This window comes from Hakea prostrata, chromosome 10 (assembly GCF_041222555.1).
Source record: "Hakea prostrata isolate BN-2017 chromosome 10, UWA_Hpros_2, whole genome shotgun sequence".
In the NCBI taxonomy this organism is placed as follows: domain Eukaryota; kingdom Viridiplantae; phylum Streptophyta; class Magnoliopsida; order Proteales; family Proteaceae; genus Hakea; species Hakea prostrata.
In genome coordinates this window covers 26,236,746-26,254,687 of record NC_142609.1, presented here as the reverse complement: position 1 = coordinate 26,254,687, position 17,942 = coordinate 26,236,746, and the positions used below count along the sequence as shown (strand labels likewise).

The 17,942-nt window shown below is 37.2% G+C and overlaps 1 protein-coding gene, 1 long non-coding RNA gene and 1 pseudogene across 5 annotated transcripts in view; all 3 read left to right on the top strand.

The window, feature by feature from the left end:
• LOC149002372 (uncharacterized) overlaps positions 1-5,577 on the top strand; it is a 46,748-nt gene extending 41,171 nt beyond the window's left edge. Inside the window, exon 3 of the long non-coding RNA XR_016170148.1 lies at positions 5,267-5,577. This is a non-coding gene — a long non-coding RNA (uncharacterized LOC149002372). The remainder of the gene's footprint in view (positions 1-5,266) is intronic.
• Positions 5,578-7,413: 1,836 nt separating this feature from the next.
• Positions 7,414-15,363, top strand: LOC149002370 (uncharacterized). Of its 4 annotated transcripts, XM_089138435.1 has the most exons (10): positions 7,414-7,836; positions 8,175-8,268; positions 8,570-8,683; positions 8,944-9,022; positions 10,678-11,121; positions 13,010-13,212; positions 13,311-13,403; positions 13,507-13,599; positions 13,687-14,122; positions 14,654-15,363. In XM_089138435.1, the coding sequence occupies exons 8-9, from the start codon at positions 13,543-13,545 to the stop codon at positions 14,119-14,121; spliced, it is 492 nt and encodes a 163-aa protein (XP_088994561.1). In that variant the 5' UTR covers positions 7,414-7,836; positions 8,175-8,268; positions 8,570-8,683; positions 8,944-9,022; positions 10,678-11,121; positions 13,010-13,212; positions 13,311-13,403; positions 13,507-13,542; the 3' UTR covers position 14,122; positions 14,654-15,363. The 4 variants fall into 4 exon arrangements, with proteins under 4 accessions (XP_088994561.1, XP_088994560.1, XP_088994562.1 ...); XM_089138434.1 differs by lacking the exon at positions 14,654-15,363 and having other exon boundaries at positions 13,687-14,634; XM_089138436.1 differs by lacking the exon at positions 14,654-15,363 and having other exon boundaries at positions 13,311-13,599; positions 13,687-14,634.
• On the top strand, positions 14,620-15,060 carry LOC149002371 (protein NPGR2 pseudogene; annotated as a pseudogene).
• Positions 15,364-17,942: the final 2,579 nt, after the last annotated feature.

Genomic DNA, 17,942 nt, shown 5'->3' with positions numbered 1-17,942 from the left:
CCTCCCACTATTCTTACACTTGTCATTGAAGCATCATACACATCCTCAACTATGTCAATGTATTTACTTACGACCCTTCTTTTCTATAGTACTTGCCAAATTAACGTTCTAGGAACTCTGTCATAAGCTTTTTCTAGGTCAAGAAATACTATATGAAGGTTTTTCCTACACTCACTCTCTCTACCTTTCCATAAGTCTCCTAATTAGGTAAATAGTCTTTGTCGTATTCCCGGTATAAACCCAAATTGGTTCTTTGTAATTGAGGTTAAGTGTCCCAAACGGGTTTCAATTACTCTCTCCCATAAATTTTATAGTATGGCTCATTAGTTTAATGCCTCTATAGTTATTATAGTTTTGAATATCTCATTTATTTTTGTTAGTTCGAACCACGATGCTTCTTCTCCATTCATCCCTGTGCTTATAATCTTATTAAATAACTTAGTCAACCAAGCTAGCCCGTGGGTTCCTAAACTCTTCCATACTTCTATTGGGATTTCATTAGGGCCTTGTGTCTTGCCTAGTTTCATCTCCTTAGTGCTTCTTTTACTTCGGACATCGAAATTCTCCATATGTATGTTTGAAAATTGGTGCCTTGGTAGATGATGTAATCACCAGAATCAAAGATACTTGAAGTGTGCTAGTTTAGTAGACTAGAGAAATAGATTTTCCATCTCTTCTTAATGTCCTCATCATAAACTAGTATTTTACCATCTCTTCTTTTAATACATCTAATAGGGTCAAGATCTCTACTCTTCCTAACCTTTATTTTAGATATTTTATAAATGGATTTTCCCCCTTCCTTAATGCCCAACTTATTATATAACTCTTCATACTTCTTCTCTCTTGCTTTTCCCACTAATGTCTTAGCTTCATTTCTAGCCAACCTATATCTTTGAAGATCCTCAACATCCTTAGTCCTTTGCCATGTCTTAAAATTAACTTTCGTATTTAAAAAAATAAATGACTACTTTAATCTCACTATCCCCCTAGCAAGTCTCTTTATAAGAATGAAGCTTTTCTTTTGATTCACCTTGGACATCTTTAGCCACCTTTTTTATACACGTAGTCATTTCATTCCACATCACATTGGTGTCCCCCTCAAAATCCCACTTTCCTTGTTTGACTATTTCATTTGCAAAGGATTTCAAGCACTCTCCTTTAAAGTTCCACCATCTTATCGCAGGATAGTTAACCTTGCACCTTTTATGAGTTTTTGAGGTTAGGCACATATCCAAGATCACAAGTCTATGTTGTGTGGTTAAGCTTTTCCTTGGTATCACTTTGCAATCCTTGCACAACAATCTATCAGTCCTAATTAGGAAGAAACCTATTTGGCTTCAATGAATAATCTTTATGTAAAATAAAACATTCAACAAGAATAAAAATAGGTAGGTAGCAGGTGCTGTTCCTCAATATCAAGGCCACTTTAAAAATATAGCATCTCTTACATACTTCCTAAGAGGCAGGTAGTAGTAGTACTCTCACAAAGAAAAATAGAGGTGTGGTTCAAATGTCCACAAATCAGTCCTTCACAAGGAAGGCAAGTAGAAGTTTTATTCTGCTCAACTAAAGGCAGAGATAGAACCTCAAACAAAGGTCTCGGATAAAAACTTCTATGGGTTGCTGTGGATTGATAAGACCCTAACTATTCCTTCAATTGAAGCCTGCAACACCAGATCTCACACCACTAACACGCGCATTACTACCGAAGATAATCATAGCTAGGAGAAGGCTGCGAATGAATTCCCTCAAATCAATCCAATATTGAAGACTGCTATACAAGTCTAGGAACACCGATTGCAACACCAGACCTCCCCTAACCTGAATACCAATTGAATTGCCCCAAACCTGAATCTTCCTCTCCTGCAAGCAAGCTTGCACCAAAACACACAGCTATTTTGATCTCGTACAGCTCCTCCTACACCTTCTACATTAGGGTCCTATCAATACTTCCCCACTTCAGTTTCACCTTGCCCTCAAGGTGAAATTGAACATTTGTTTTCAAGGTGATTAAGGCCCAAAACTTGATCTTCACATGTTTGCCACACAACCATGCTAGTTCAGGAAATAATCAATGCATATATATCTGGGAAAAAAATTTCTGCATAGCAGAGGCCAACTTGCAACTCAAACCAGATATAGACTGCTCTTGTCTTCTAGTGGATTTGCATGCGAACACTTTGAGGCAAAAGAACTCAATTCCTGCAACTAGATCAACTTGATTCACTTAATCCTCTGCTGCTCCATTTGCATTCGAATAATTAGCACAGTTATCTCCCTCGAGTCAGTCACTAAACCTCAATGCCTTGAGAATATAGTTCTCACCATGTAGCTTAAAGGGGATACTACAGAAGTAGAAATGCACCAGTTGCAGGTCCTCTGATATTTCCACCTCAACAGTTGCAGGGGGACGTTTTAGGACGTTTTATCACAGGCCAAATACGCAGTATAGATTATTGAAGACCAAGTCCATAGATATTGTTGCTATACACTAGATAGGCATTATAGCTTACCACAGATGAAGTTGGTTGATGTTGTAGACCAGGTAAGCAGTGTAGGTTAATTTAGAAGAAGTAAATATATATTAGTGATGAAGAATACCATCTCATAGTCTTGAGCTGATAAGAGAAATTAGTCTTAAGACTTCCCTTCATGTGTAGGGGCACATGGACGGATAATGGACCCTAATAATCAACATATAAAGGATGAGAAAGTAATCAGTTTGCAAGCAAGATCCCTACTAAATATTCCAGTCTCCTCTCTTGGTGACAAATTATAGTTATGCAGGGGACAAGTGTCTGAAGGGAAAAAAAGAGGGGGGGGGGCAAAATAATATGATCAGGTCCACATTAAATATGGTAAATACATAGTACAATGACAAGGATTATGGTACAGATGCCCTTTAACAGAGAGGCATGCAAAATGTGGACTAGAGAGAATTATTGGAGGAAAAGGAACAGGTAAAACTGGAAATCAATTAGAGATGTTAGAGAGGCATAAGTCATACATTGATAATCAGAGACAGTAAGCAGCAGATAAATAGACCACAGAGGTGGCAACAAGGTAGAAATGTATTGCGACAACTGCAATGGTGTGTAGTACGCTGTTAAAAGTAGCACAGGTCCTAGAAGCCTCTGGTAACAGGAAGGGTTAAAATATAATTATAAAAAAAATCAGAAGGGGGTACTACCAGAAGCAGGCAGCATATCTTTCAAAAAGCAAAGTTGAGTATTTTAAAAAAAAGGAAAGAAAGAAAAAGAATTGGGTGATTTTAGCACGTCCGATGTCCGCAGGTCAAAAGGACCTCGGCCCATACTTGCAGGACCTTCTGATATAGAACAGTGAACAGAAGCAGTACAGTATGCCACAATTCATAAAGAAGATGACTTGGTAGTACATCCAGCAGCCTAACAAAGTCCAAAAAAGCCCCATTTCAAGCTTATTGAGATCATCACGTCTGAAGACCTTGAAATTGCAATCAAAGGATCTCCTAGCAGGAGGGGAATATCCCAAAAAATTGATCCCAGTCAGCTGGGTAGCTCAAGAATAATAGCCAATACCCAGGTCTTGTAAAAACACAGAGGAGCTGCAAGAGATATATGGGAGACCAGGTTAGTTGATCAAGCCAAAAAAAAAACTCCAGACAATAACCAACTTTCACTCCAGGTAGGTTTAATGAGAGCCCTCAAAACCTCAGCCCATTAGTGGAGTAAGCTAGCAGATATCAAGAACTTAAAAAATCTGGGAGAAAGAAAAATGTCAGAAATAGAAACCAAAGGCATCATTCTTCAGCAACTCTGACTTTGAAGGCCTGAAGGCTTCATAAGCTTCAGTAATCTGGTAAGTATAGAGCCTAGTTTATCTTTGAAGATCCAGTAACTAGGAAAGTAGTTAAATGATCTGTTATCATGTAACAAATAGCTCTTGATAATCCAGAGAGGGATGAGACTAGTGGGAAAGACTCATGAGGAGGATTCTTGATAGAGATGCCTTTTCCTTGGATAATATATACTAAAAATGTCTAAATGGCAATTGCTGCCTAGTGGAAGTTTCACTTCCTGAAAGCTAGAAATAGGAAATAGAAACTAAGTACAAGAGGAAATAAAATCTAATCTAATGTTACACTGTTTCCTACTTATAAAATTCAAATATGTATAGAAGACACTATGGCTATGCACCGGTAGAAATATGATCGTGTACCCCCTAGCAACACATAATGGCTAACATTTTAACAAATAGCAATTGAAGGTAAAAAGTCACAACCAGCTCCATGCTTGGGGAATCATTCTGGTTCATTGAACGAAATGTTTCAAAAGTGAATCAAACCCAATAATCAAACTGTTGGTCATTCTGCCTTGTTTCCTAATTTCGCTTCTGTTGGAGTAGAGCTTTCATTGTTTGTCAGAGGGGCTGCCCATTTATTTTATTTTTACAATTTATCTAACCTTTCTATCCTATCAAAAAGATGGGGACCTCCAAATCTGGGGATATACGTAATCTCTTGTATCTATAGAATTTCCATTCTTCGTAGAATCCCATTCAAGATAATGTTTTATTATTTCTTCCTTTGTCAGCCAAATCTGGGGGTCAGGAAGTCCTTGAACTGATGTTGGGGTTTTGTTTGGTTTTGCACAATTTCTTGGGGACAATGCTCCATCAGTTAATTTATCCCACTCATCCTGGAGTGTTCATTCTTTTTTCCCCATGTATCTCTTATTAACTAAGATGTGGCACGGCCACGTTCAACGGAGACCTATAAATGCTCCTATACGGAGAAGTGATATAATCCATATTGAAGGAACTAGAAGAGCTAGGGGTAGACCTAAGATAACCTTAGGAGAAGTGGTGAGAAAGGATATGTATAGCTTAGGCCTTGTATCTAGCATGGGCTCGAACAGAACTGATTGGAGGGCAAGAATCCATGTAGCCGACCCCATTTAGTTGGGGCAAGGCTTATTGTGTTGTTGTTGAACGGGGCGGCAGTCGGTGATAATATAATCTGCCAAATGACCACAAGAGTCATGAACAAATCTCATACACTGTGCTGGTAGATATAGAAAATCAAGAGTATTGTGTAAATTTATGGAGGCATCTTGCTCTTCTATGCAAACTCTGTTTTATGACTCTCCTTTTATTTACATGTCAAATTGGGCCAATTTTTTTGAAATATGGACCCTGGAGATTTTCTATGATTTTTGAAGATTTTCAGTAAAGCTACTGGGTACATTCTATGGATGCTATTCTGATATTGGATTGTTTTTGGCAGGAGCAATGTTGTTACAGAAGATATAAGTAAGCTGTTTGTAAAAAGACACTAGACATGCTTAATGCTCTTTGCACTGGGAATTTCCCTAGTTAGCAATGTGGTTCTTCTTAAGTGTGATACTACTAACAGCCATCAATATTTGCAAGAATTTGCAGCTGATCATGGTAGCTGGATCTGTACATTTATGGGAGGGTCCCAGCATCTTTGTCCTTTTGGAATGCTGGTTAAGTTGTATTGTCATTTCTTAGTGTGGATTTTGTTTACTTTTGGTCGTATTCATGAGTTGTTCATCTTTCGTCTTTTTCTTGTCTCTTTTGTGTGGCTCTTTTTTCTTTTTTTCTATTTTATTTTATTTTATTTTATTTTATTTTCTGGAGGGGAGGGGGTGTTGGAATAGGATGGGGGTGAAACAGTTACATGGGTAGTCTGAGTGATCACTGTTGCAGAAGAAAAGGCTATCGTGTGTACTTGACTTTGTTCGTACATATACCCAACTTGAGTCTCAGCTGGAAGCACTCCAGTCTGAGTTTGTAGACTTTTGAGGAAGTGGCTTAATGACATACAGATATCAGTGCCCTTCTTTGAGCAAACTAATTTCTTACTTTTAACCTCTGGTCATGGAGAAGATGGATCTTTGCTTTGGGAATGATTTCTTTAAGTTCCAGTCTGTTCTGCCAGTGCAATATTCTGCCTGTGCAAGATTGCTTTCAACTGGCATGCTACTATCTTTTTGGTTCAAGGACTCATTAAGAAAGGAAATGACTAGATATGCATATAGGGAGAGCCATTGGGGATAAAATGGTCTGATTGGCGCAAATGGTGAAGAGGATGAGATTACGACACGTCGACATAATAGTCGCAATAATGCAACGAGTATTAACATGCGAACAAGTACGAAGATGGAGTAAATCTAGGAACTCATATGCGCAACTCAATGGAAACCCAAATAATAAAGTGGTGTCTCCTTATATAATAGAAGCATGCATGGGAATGAGAGGCCGGTATATGTTGGTATGGAAACACGAGCACACACACATATATAAGAAGCTTGGAAATTTGTAGATACACCACCACTCTAGGGTGGGAATGAGAGTGGCAAAAATGAATAGACAGATAACATATACACAGGTGAATGTGTGACGCAAGCACGAGGGATAACTAGACATGTTTTTGCCAATTTTGCTTGGGTCGACCGTCAAGTTAGATCAGACAGCTGTTGCCCCCTTGTACTTTGATCAGCCATCAGATTGATTATATTATTAAAAAAAGGAGTAATTACTGTTGTCCCCTTGTACTTTGATTTTATTACTATTTTATACCCTGTATTTTTTAAAATTACTATTCTAACCTTTAACTTTGTCAACAATTACTAATGCCCCCTACCGTTAAGCTTCGTCAGTTCTCGATGATGTTGGCGTCTATATATTTTTTCAAAATCCCAAAAATAACCTTGCAATTATCTTTTTACTTATTTACTCTTTTTTCAAGTTATAATACTATCCTTAATAAGAAAAAATTAACTTTAATTTCACTTTTCTTTTTAAAAAAGAAACCACCAAATAAAGGAAAGATGTGATTTTTTTTTCTCTAAAAATAAATCACCAAATAAAGGAAAGATGTAATTAAATAGAAACTAAAATATTAAGAAATATCAAATTTAATGCAAAGCTGAAAATTGAAAATCATCTAATATATACTGACCATTATGTATGTTACCAAATTTTTTATGAATTATATATTATATGCTAATTTGTTTGTAAAACTTTCATCATGGTGATTATGAAAAATTTAAATGGAATGTGAAAGTTTCAACAATCATAAGTATGTGGTCCCACCAAATCCAAAACTAATTATAAAATATAAGATTTTAAGGATATAATTGACATGCAATATAGTTTTTATAAATGAGGGTAATGTTATATTTTTTACTTCTTAATTTTAAGACAAAATAGACATTTCATATTTGATGTTAACAGTCACTTAACACCTTTAGAAGTGAGGGGGCAATAGTAATTTCACAAAGAAGGGGGTTTGATTAGTAATAAAATCAAAGTATAAGGGGGCAATAGGAATTATCCCTTAAAAAAATCTTAAAACCTCTTAAAGAATGTGTTTTGGTATTCGGTTTGGTCTAATGCATGAATGCGGTTCAATTTGGGCGGTTCGATCAAACGTCTTATAACTGTGTCAAATATGTAGATACGAATTCAAAAACCACTGAGATTTTCAAAATGTTTTGAAAAACACAAAACCCAATCTGAAACCGCCCAACCCTCATTTCGTGATTTCGATTTCGAGGTCCGATGAATCTGGAGAAAAAGAGAAGGAAGCAAGAGGTTGAATTATTGAATATTAGTTACTGTCAGAAGAGGACTAAAGATTACAAGCCACAAGGCAATTGGCGGGAGCTCTCTCTCCATCTAAAGCTGACTCTCTGTATTATTCAGCTTTGTAGATCCGAAACTGCGAACCACCAGAGTTACACCCAGAGAGAACCTGAAGATGGCAACGAATTCTCTGGTGTCTTCTATTCTGCCCATGAATTCCTTATACCAAAGGCGACGAAACCGGTAAGTCTTTGCCTCTGCAATTTGATTTCCCATCTGGCCCATCTAGGTTTTCAGAACTTTCAGTTCGTAGATACAAGCCACATTGCTTTGCGATTCCATGATAGTATCTCGATGTTCAATTTTTCCCCTTTATTGGGTTGATTCCGTTGACGAAATGTGATATTGGGTATGCTTACTTTTTTGAGAGACAATCTGATTTCACGGGTTTAGTTAAGTATCTTGTCTGTTATTATTTGCTAAAAAAGTATTAAGGAGAAGAGGGCTTTCTGTTCTTTCTCCTTATACAGTAATCTCTTTGTTGTGTTTGATGATATACATCTTCTCGATTTTTTGCGCAGATCTAAAGGTCGAAACAGCGCGCAACAAGAAGTATCTTCTCTCGGAGTTCAACTTACAGAAGGAGAAGGTTTTGCTGAAGTCCGCTAATGGTTGGTACGTGTTTGACTGATAATCCCTTCTGTTCCTCCTTATGAATACCCATATGCTTATTTTGTAACACATTACTAACTTTCAAGTTAGATAGGATGGATTCTAAAGGTGTTCAATTTGTTGTAAATTCAAATGTTATCTAATAATAAAAAAACATGCATCACCTGAAGTTCCTACCAAACATATTTTTCCTGCATTTAGATGTTAGGCCACTTTCTTATTTGGAGCATATCAGTCTTGTGCTCTATTGTCTCACCCATGCAATATGATCACAAAAGGAACTGACTTAATCTCTTGTTTGTAGTGAGGCTGATATTTATCTCTTCGGTGGTTGTGTCACATCATGGAGAGTTGCAAGTGGGAAGGATCTCCTTTTTGTTCGGCCAGATGCTAAATTTGATGGTAAAAAACCTATCAGGTATCTGCACTTCAGCTTATCCTTTTATATGACTGTACTCCATGGTCTTTAAGTCTTTATTTGATTTGTGCACAATGTTCGTCTGAACTTCTGAATTGATAAAGTGTATATAGTATTTGGTATTCTATGATGATCTGATAAATTATTTTGCGAAAAGCATAGGATGATTAGTTGGCATCTAGTTGCAGAGAGAGGATTTTGGTGTAAAGGTTTCTTCTTGTAGGAGCTAGGTTTTAACTTGTGATTTTCTGTTGATGCAGCCGCATCTCATGGCGTCAAAGCCTATAGTGAAGGAACTCAAGGATTTGCAGAAGGATCCTCCAACCTCTTGCAGTGCTGGTATGCATCCTCAATAGTTTGGCATTTGCTCTCCTTGATTTTGCAGTCCACCTTAATATTCTATTTGTTGATTTTTTTTTTTTTTTGTTGAATGGTTGTCTGTGTCTTTCTAAATCCACGATAACAACAGCAACTCAACCTTGTCGCTATCAAAAGGGTTGGCTGCATGATCATGCCCTCCAATCAACTATTTTCTGGGCTTATGGCCTTACTTGATATAATATATAAGCTGCTGATGCTTGTTGTAACGACCTAATTATAATAGAGAATTCAATGCCTTACAAGCTTTCTGTTCTTAAACTAGTCACTACACCATCATACATATCTTAAATAATCCACATTTTTACTTGAAACACCCTTTTTTGGTTTTGGTTTTTTTTTTTTTTTTTTTTTTTTTTAAGTTAACTCTACAGGGAGTTCATTATAAGCTTTTGTCTGTTCAATTAACACGATATGGAGATTCTTCTTGATCTGGTTTTAGCCATTAATTGTTTGCAAACTTAGTTATTTCAAAAATTCTTTAATCTATTTTAAATGTGGATCTGCCATTTGTTTATTTGTATGAACCTGTGACTGAGAACACTAACCTAATTATAAATTGTCCCTTTATGCACATCTCTCCACGACGTCTAATTTGCTCCTTAAACACCAAGGTTTAGAGTAGGTCATTATGATATATTGAGAATTAGAATACCGAAAGGATAAATGGTAGGGGTGCAAGTTTGGCCCTGACCCCAAATAGGGCTTGGGCTCAATATTTTGGCCCTGAGGGTGGGTTAGGGGCAAGGCCGAGCCGAAGATTACTCTTTGACCCACTGGACCTGTTTCGACCCATCCCTGATTTTTGGTCTTTAACAATACCTGTCACTTATAAGAGAAAGTATTGTTCTCCTTAACCCCTATAGCTTGATACTAACGACAACAAAGATGTGTGTTGTCTTAGCATTTGAAGTGCTTATTCTGGATGCAACACACTCTTCCCCACCCCCCATCCCCACCCGGTCCCTTTTTACAGATAAGCATTCTATATATGGAAGAAGAATCTTGATGGAGTCGAACCTTCATCCCCTAGACAATATCTAGGTGCTCTTCCATTTGAGCTAAGGATTCAACTAAAAAACCAAGGATACATCTCAAGAAAAACAAAACATCTAGCTACTTATCACACAACCACAGGTCTTTGACAATTTAATGGAGTTATAATTTACAGATATTTAGCTCAAAAGAGAAAGGAGAGGAAGGGCAAGATATTCTTTCAAGTTGATTTCTGCTGTCTTTTTTTCCTTCTTCTGTATTCATTTCCTTCTTCCCCAACCTTATGATTACATGTTCATAGTCAGATTAGTAATATCATAGATTTAATGGTTTTCCTCTTTTGCATTCTCTATATAATTTTCTTGTGAAGATTAATTACTATGAGTTGATGAACTTCCAAGTTGAAGGCCCTAATGTTGTCTATGTCGTACAATAGTGCCTGATATAAAGTGTACTTCATACACGCTAACTATTATTAAGAAATAGTTTGTCATTAAATTGATTAAGCAACAGCTCCTTTTGGTGGAATTGCAATTTTTAGTATTGAGGTTGTGTGATCGTATTGGATGTAGCAAATCTTCCCCTTGCAAAAAGATAAAATTCTCTCCTGGGGATTCTAGTGATGCAGGTCTACTGTGTGGGGAAGATAATCAAAAAGGTTCTGGAATTGAGGCACCAATTATTGGTGGAGGTTTTGATGACTTTACTCAGTCTACATCAAATCCAGAAAATCATAGTTAATTTAGTCATTATACTTCAAAGGATGTAAGTATGTTAGTTACCTCAGATTACTGCTTAAGTTAATACTTGAAGCATTTGGTTACATGTTACAATATATGCTTTTTCTATCTTTATGTTCTATAATATTGTTCTTTTTTCATATTGAGCTAACATGTTTGAGTTTTTAGGTGAATCCTTAGCTCAAAGGGAAGAGCACCTAGATGTTATCTAGGGGATGATGGTTCGATCCCATCAGGATTTGGTATATATGATGCTTATGTGTTGAAACAACTCTAAAATCATTCGACTTATCCAATGAAACATTTGCAGGTGATGAATGTGAGGTATATGCAGTGATGATGTGTTCGGTTGTCTTTTTATTCTTTCTATTAGTGTAAACAAGCCAATAATGGTTTTCTTTTGATCGCTAACATGGATTCTCTCTTGAGTGCCTACATGAAAAAGAGAACTTGAGAAAGCGTCAATTATTTGGCCTAGGTTTTTTTTTTTTTTTGTACAGATTCTGATTCATGGGGCGAGGTATTGACATGCTGCCCAAGTGCCTTGGTATCTATTGAGTTAATAGGGAAATAACTAAGAGAGATGTTGAATTTGGGTGCTACACGGTGAGCCCCTACTCATCAAGTGGGTTCCAATATAAAAGTACTTGACATAAAGAGTTGGTATGTACAGTTGTTATTCCAATTTACCAAAAAATTATGAAGATATGAAGATTTGGTATGTATGAATGCAATAACATTTATGCAAACTTGGTAAAACGGAATAGTTCCGTTCTGAAGCTATTTGAAATGGAATGGTTCCATTTCATCACTGTGACCAGTCCGCTAAAATGAAGTGGTTCCGTTCTGAAGATACATGAAATGGAATCATTCCGTTTCATCAGACTGATCACAGTGTTGAAACGGAATGGTTCCGTTTAAGATCAATCTGATAAAATGGAATGGTTCCGTTCTGAAGCTACTTGAAACAGAACCATTCCGTTTCATTAATGTCATCACAGTGATGAAACGGAATAGTTCTGTTTCAAGCACTTGTAAAACGGAGCCATTCCGTTTCATCAGACTGATCATAGTGATGAAACGGAATAGTTCCGTTTCAAAAGGAACCATTTCGTTTTATCATAGTCATCAGTGTTGAAATGGAATGGTTCCGTTTCATAAGGACCCGTTCTGTTTCATCAGCCTGATCACAGTGATGAAACGGAATGTTCCTTTTTAAAAGGAACCATTCCATTTTATCATAATAATCAGTGTTGAAAAGGAATAATTCCGTTTCATAAGGAACCATTCCGTTTTATCATAGTCATCAGTGTTGAAATGGAATGGTTCCGTTTCAAAAGAACCCATTCCGTTTCATCAGCCTGATGACAATGATGAAACGGAATGGTTCCTTTTTAAAAGGAACCATTCCATTTTATCATAGTCATCAGTGTTGAAACAGAATGGTTTCGTTTCAAAAGGAACCATTCTGTTTCATCCGGCTGATCATAGTCATCAGTGATGAAATGGAATGGTTCCGTTTCAAAAGGACCCATTCCGTTTCATCAGCCTGATCACAGTGATGAAACGGAATGGTTCCTTTTTATCATTCCGTTTTATCATAGTAATCAGTGTTGAAACAGAATGGTTTCGTTTCAAAAGGAACCATTCCGTTTCATCCGGTTGATCATAGTCATCAGTGTTGAAATGGAATGGTTCCGTTTCAAAAGGACCCATTCTAGCCTGATCACAGTGATGAAATGGAATGGTTCCTTTTTAAAAGGAACCATTCCGTTTTATCATAGTCATCAGTGTTGAAACATAATGGTTTCGTTTCAAAAGGAAACATTTCGTTTCATCCGGCTGATCATAGTGATGAAACGGAATAGTTCCGTTTAAAAAGGAACCATTCCGTTTTATCATAGCCATCACAGTGGTGAACAGAATGGTTCCTTTTTAAACGGAACATTTCCGTTTTAACATTGTGATCAAGCTGATGAAACGGAATGGTTCCTTTTGAAAAGGAACTATTCCGTTTTAAAGCAAGGGATGCACACCTACTTCCTTTATCCTATTCTGATTGGAGGAAAATCCCACAACCTCTGAAAGATGACGCAGTGGATAAGATATACGTAAGATATATTTCTCGTATCATATTTCTTACCTATATTTAGATGTTTGTATTCATATATTGCCTAGAGCTAAACTAACTGTTACCATATTATATTTGTAGGAAAATTCAATCTCCTTGATGGTTTAAGGAGATGGGTGGAAATTAAGCTCAATGAAAGATGGAAGGATTTTAAGCATGAGCTTAAGGTAAATGTGTTCAACAAGTATGGAACACATGAGGAGAGGTTATCCCATTTAGATAAGTGTGTTCCATTAGAACAATGGAATATACTCCTCGAGACATGGGGCCAAGAGGCTAGTCAGGTATGATGCCTAGAATTTAGCTCATCTTGTGACAAAATAGTAAATTATGTTAGCAATAATATTTCTAATCTAATTCTGTGTGTTTGAAAATATTTTAGGCTGTGTCGGCCCGCAATATTGACAATAGGAAAATTTTAAAATCATTGCACAACACAGGAAAGACTTCTTTTGCTGTAATTCGAGAGAAGAAGGTATATGATGTAATTTGAAAGTATAAATGTTGTTTATGGAAGTTTAGATGTTGTTTATAGAAGTTCACATGTTATAATATTTTACTGTTTCTTAATTATTTAGCGTCAGGAGCACCCAGAGAAAGAACCTCCCACTCGTATGGAAATGTTCAAGATTACACGTGACCCTACAGACGAGGTTGCTAACTTGATCATTGTAAGTTATTAAATCATAAATGAGGTACTATCATTTTATAGCTTCAATTAATATATCTTGTAACTGATTTTTGTGTTTCAAATGTAGGCCAATATGGAAAAACAACTCAATGAACTACCTGAAGAAATGCGAGGGGACCCTACCGTGCAAGATGAAGTTTTTAGAGATTGTGTAGGTGAAGATATCCATGGTCGAGTACGGATGTTTGGAGTTGGAATAACTCCAACACAAGTACATGGGACAGCAAGAGAGCTGAAGAAGTCATATATTAAAGAGAATACACAATTGCGGGCTAAGATATATACATTAGAGGCAACAACATCGGCGCAGGCTGAAGAGATGGCTAGTCAGGCTGGAAAGATAGCTAGTCAGGCTGAAGAGATGGCTAGTCAGGCTGGAAAGATAGCTAGTCAGGCTGAGGAGATAGCTAGTCAGGCTGGAAAGATATCTTCGCTTGAGGCTGGCTACTCTTTGATCAAGGCTGACATAGAGTTCCTAAAGCAAAAAGAACGACGTACTTGAGGTGAGTATGGTTCTTAAAACAAAATTACTGCAAGGCTTTGTTAGATTCAAAGGTATGCTTCTCTGTTATCTTGATTTCAATTCTGGGTTTGAATAGTGTTATAACATGTTTTGTCTTTATTTTCAATTTTCATCAATCAGTTAGAGATTCTGACTATTGGTTGTAGTGTTGCTCTATTGACATGGTCCAGTAACTATCCAACTTGGAGACTTCTTTCTTGTACTCTCTATTCAGTACACCTGAGAGATCTTTTGACATATTTATCCAAAATAGAACAACATCTTGCCTTTATCTTTTGACATATTTATCCTTTCTAATAAAATAAGTAAACTTTATTACCCTTTATCTACTTGTTTACCTTTACAATTATTTTGATTATGATGACTGCTAAGGGCCTGAGAAAATGGTTTTCAGCAATGAAAAACTCATTGTTCCAAATGTACATTGACTTCAATTCTCTCTGAGAAGAAGACATTCACTGTTATAACCATCTTTGCATGACCAATCTTTCTTTCCAATTGGTTTTTGCAGAAGCTGCTCAAGAATGCAACCATATTCTGACATTTGTTGAAACTGCTAAAGGAATAACACAAGAAAGAGATCCCAAAGTTATTTTTCACCTCAGCCTTGTAAATGCTGAGCAGAGGAGGGTCAATACTGTTGTTCTCTATGCAATGCAGTTTCTGGATTTGGAAGCTAATTCTAACATCAAAGGATGGATCTTATTGGCTCGACTATTCTCTGTTCAAAAGAGATACACGGATGCTGAAGCGGCCATAGATACTGGTTTGAATGAAACTGGAGAGTTGGATAAGGGAGATTTACTACGGACCAAAGCTAAACTTCAGATTGCACAAGGTCAATTACAGAATGATGTTAACACATATGTACATCTGCTTGCTGTTCTTGAAGTTCATGAGGATTACAGAATTGGGTAGGCTGTGTAGCTCAACTGCTCAAGTATAACTTTGCTCAAGTATAATTCTGATTCTTCTTAATGTTGACTTAGTTTTTTAGACTATGGTGATGGTCTTTGCACTACCAACCATTCTTAATTTGTATAAACTGTGTGATAGATTTTTGTGCTGTAACAAAAAAGTTCTGTATTCTGATTTGGATCAAGAAAGTTCTACTTGAAAATTTTGAGTTCTAGTGCTGCATTTTGTGCAATTTGCAGAGGATTTACCACTGAACGTTGTGCCCTACATTAGGTACCATACATGCCAATGCCATTGCTGGGTTCCTTATGGAACTTGTATAGATAAGATTAGTTGTTGCTCATGAGTTCATGAGTTCATCTTAAAGCAATGAATAGTTGCATATTGGAGTTTCTGCATTTAACACACAACATTTCTGTTGCACTGAATTAATGTCTTATGCAGTTATTTTTCTGTATTTAATGTTGCACTGGTTGGTACCATGATTTTGTCAGGTTATGTTGTTTATTACACAGATAACTTGATTAAAAGGTGCTGTTACGATCAATACATATGGGCTTCTGCATTACTCTATTGGGATATTGTCTACCTGTTTTCTTCTCCATCTTGATGGTGCTCAGTTGTACATTTGAAGTCTCATGGCCATTACCAATTAGATTTGCACATCCAAAAACAGAAAAGTTTCTAGCACTTGGAGTGTGGATCGAGCACGTGGAACAAGCACAACTGATTCAATGATCTGATTCCTGTCTTTTAAAATGGGAATAATACTATTTAAAAAAAAAAAGTATTTGCGACGGTATAAAAATACCGTAGCAAACAAGACAAAGACATGGGCCCTCTAAACAAACTATTTGCTACGGTAATCTAATACCGTAGTATATAGTAAAATAGTTGCCACGATTGTTACCGTAGCATACACTTAGGTATTTGTCACGGTAATTATTGTCACATAAACTTGAGTATTTGCCACGGTAATTATTGTCACATAAACTTGAGTATTTGCCACGGTGAAATAATTACCGTGGCTAAAGCTAACAGAACCGACCCCCCACTAATTTCCGTCATAAATGCTTACGACGGCTTTTCAACCGACGGAAACCTGACGTAAAGTTGTCGTCGGGTACATCTATTTGACACGGTATCTGGGCTTTTGCCACAGAAAATTACCGTGGCAAAAGCCCTTGTTTGTTGTAGTGCAAGACACCAAGCCCAAGCGACCAAAGGAGCCCAGATAACATACTTTGTCTGTTTGTATCCATTTTGTCTCCAATCATTAGGGTTTGATCTTTAAACTCTATACTTGTTTGTTTAGGGTTGTTTTGGTGATTTTGGACTTACCCTCTGACCTCATTCTTTGGAGTTTACGAATCGATTATAATGTGAGTACATTCACTCACAACTAACACGATTACATGCCTTGCTATGCTAGAACTTGTATGCCAGTGTTAGCTATTGTAATTATACTTTTTCTATAATGTTATACTTCTATTCCAAAATATGTTTCATGATATAAATTTCATACATGTATGAATGTGATTGATCCAATTGTGAGTTGGACTTTATTGTGATATTGATGGAATCATGATATGATGTGATTGCCTAAGTGTGGTTGTGGATTGGGGAATGCCCTTTTGGCATTTCTGTCATTGGACACCAGTGGAGGTGGTATGAGACGCATTCTTATGGTGCCCCTTGGCACTTTTCACAACTATTGGATGACTTACCTAGGATTGGTCTAGATGAGTTTGGCTAAAGAAACCCTGTCATATCTAACCCTATCGGAGGGGGTATTGAGGCCGAGTGACCCATGGCAGTAATGGGGATTGGTGGGCGCTCAAGACCGGTAACCAACCCCTTGAGAGAACACAATCACATTGCGGGGGCCATTCATTGGTAGGGTTGTATATAATAAATTTGGGCTTATGGGCGCTCAAGATCATTAACCAACCCGTGAGAGGACATGATAGCTTCTCGTTTATTATATGTGGATGACCAATAGAGTTAAGAGTCTATGTAGCTGAGAAGGAAACGGTGACTCTAGGGAGGGAGATACCGGAACAGACTGCCTAGGCATGGAAGGGAGGCTATCATACCGGAATGGACTGTCTAGTCTTTGACTCCGAGTAGATGTGACTCAGTAGATGAATTGCATTAGGTTAGGTATAACCCTGACACATGCCAGTACTCAAACCAATGGTGGAGTGAGAGAGTGGTGACTTAAACCCCAGCCATGGAATGTCTGAGATGGATGCCCTGACCCAATTACCACAGAGAACCCAAAAGATGTGCTTAAGAGCTGTGAGGGAAGAGTGATTGAGACTGCCTAGAGGTGTATGGTGTTCTATCTTAATGCGTATTTGCCACTAGAGACCAACATATATAGAGTTAAAAGCATACTTGCATCATTGTTTCATATCATTTGCATCATACTTGTTCTGAACTGCTTGTAGTTGTTTATTGTGATTGAACTACTTGCTAAGTTCTATTGAGCTCACCCTTCAGGGGATATGTTTTCTTTAGATTTTGTTGCAGGTACTTATGACTGCAAGAGCCAGGACTACGAGGCCATGGTGAGTGACTCATATTACATGCAAGATCTTGGCTATGACAAATATAATGGTGAAGATTTTTAGTGTGGCGTTGGTGCATACCAAGATTAGCCCTATCTTGGAGCTAGTGTGCCCATACTTGGATACAGAAGTCGTCGAATTTAGAGATACTTTATTGAGTTTCAGAGTTGTATGAATGGACTTAGTTTTATTCTTTTTCTTAGTTTATTTTAGTTGCAACAATTTAGAGTTACTTTAGAGTTCTGATCTACTCTTCCGCCCTTGACCTATAGAGCTATCTTCCGCTATACTCTATAGTTACTTTCTTGA

Excerpts from the sequence above, each read along its gene's own strand:
- LOC149002370 (XM_089138435.1), top strand. The coding sequence starts at position 13,543 with ATGGAAATGTTCAAGATTACACGTGACCCTACAGACGAGGTTGCTAAC. Across the intron at positions 13,600-13,686 it reads AGGTTGCTAACTTGATCATT|GCCAATATGGAAAAACAACT; the intron begins GTAAGTTATTAA and ends TTTCAAATGTAG.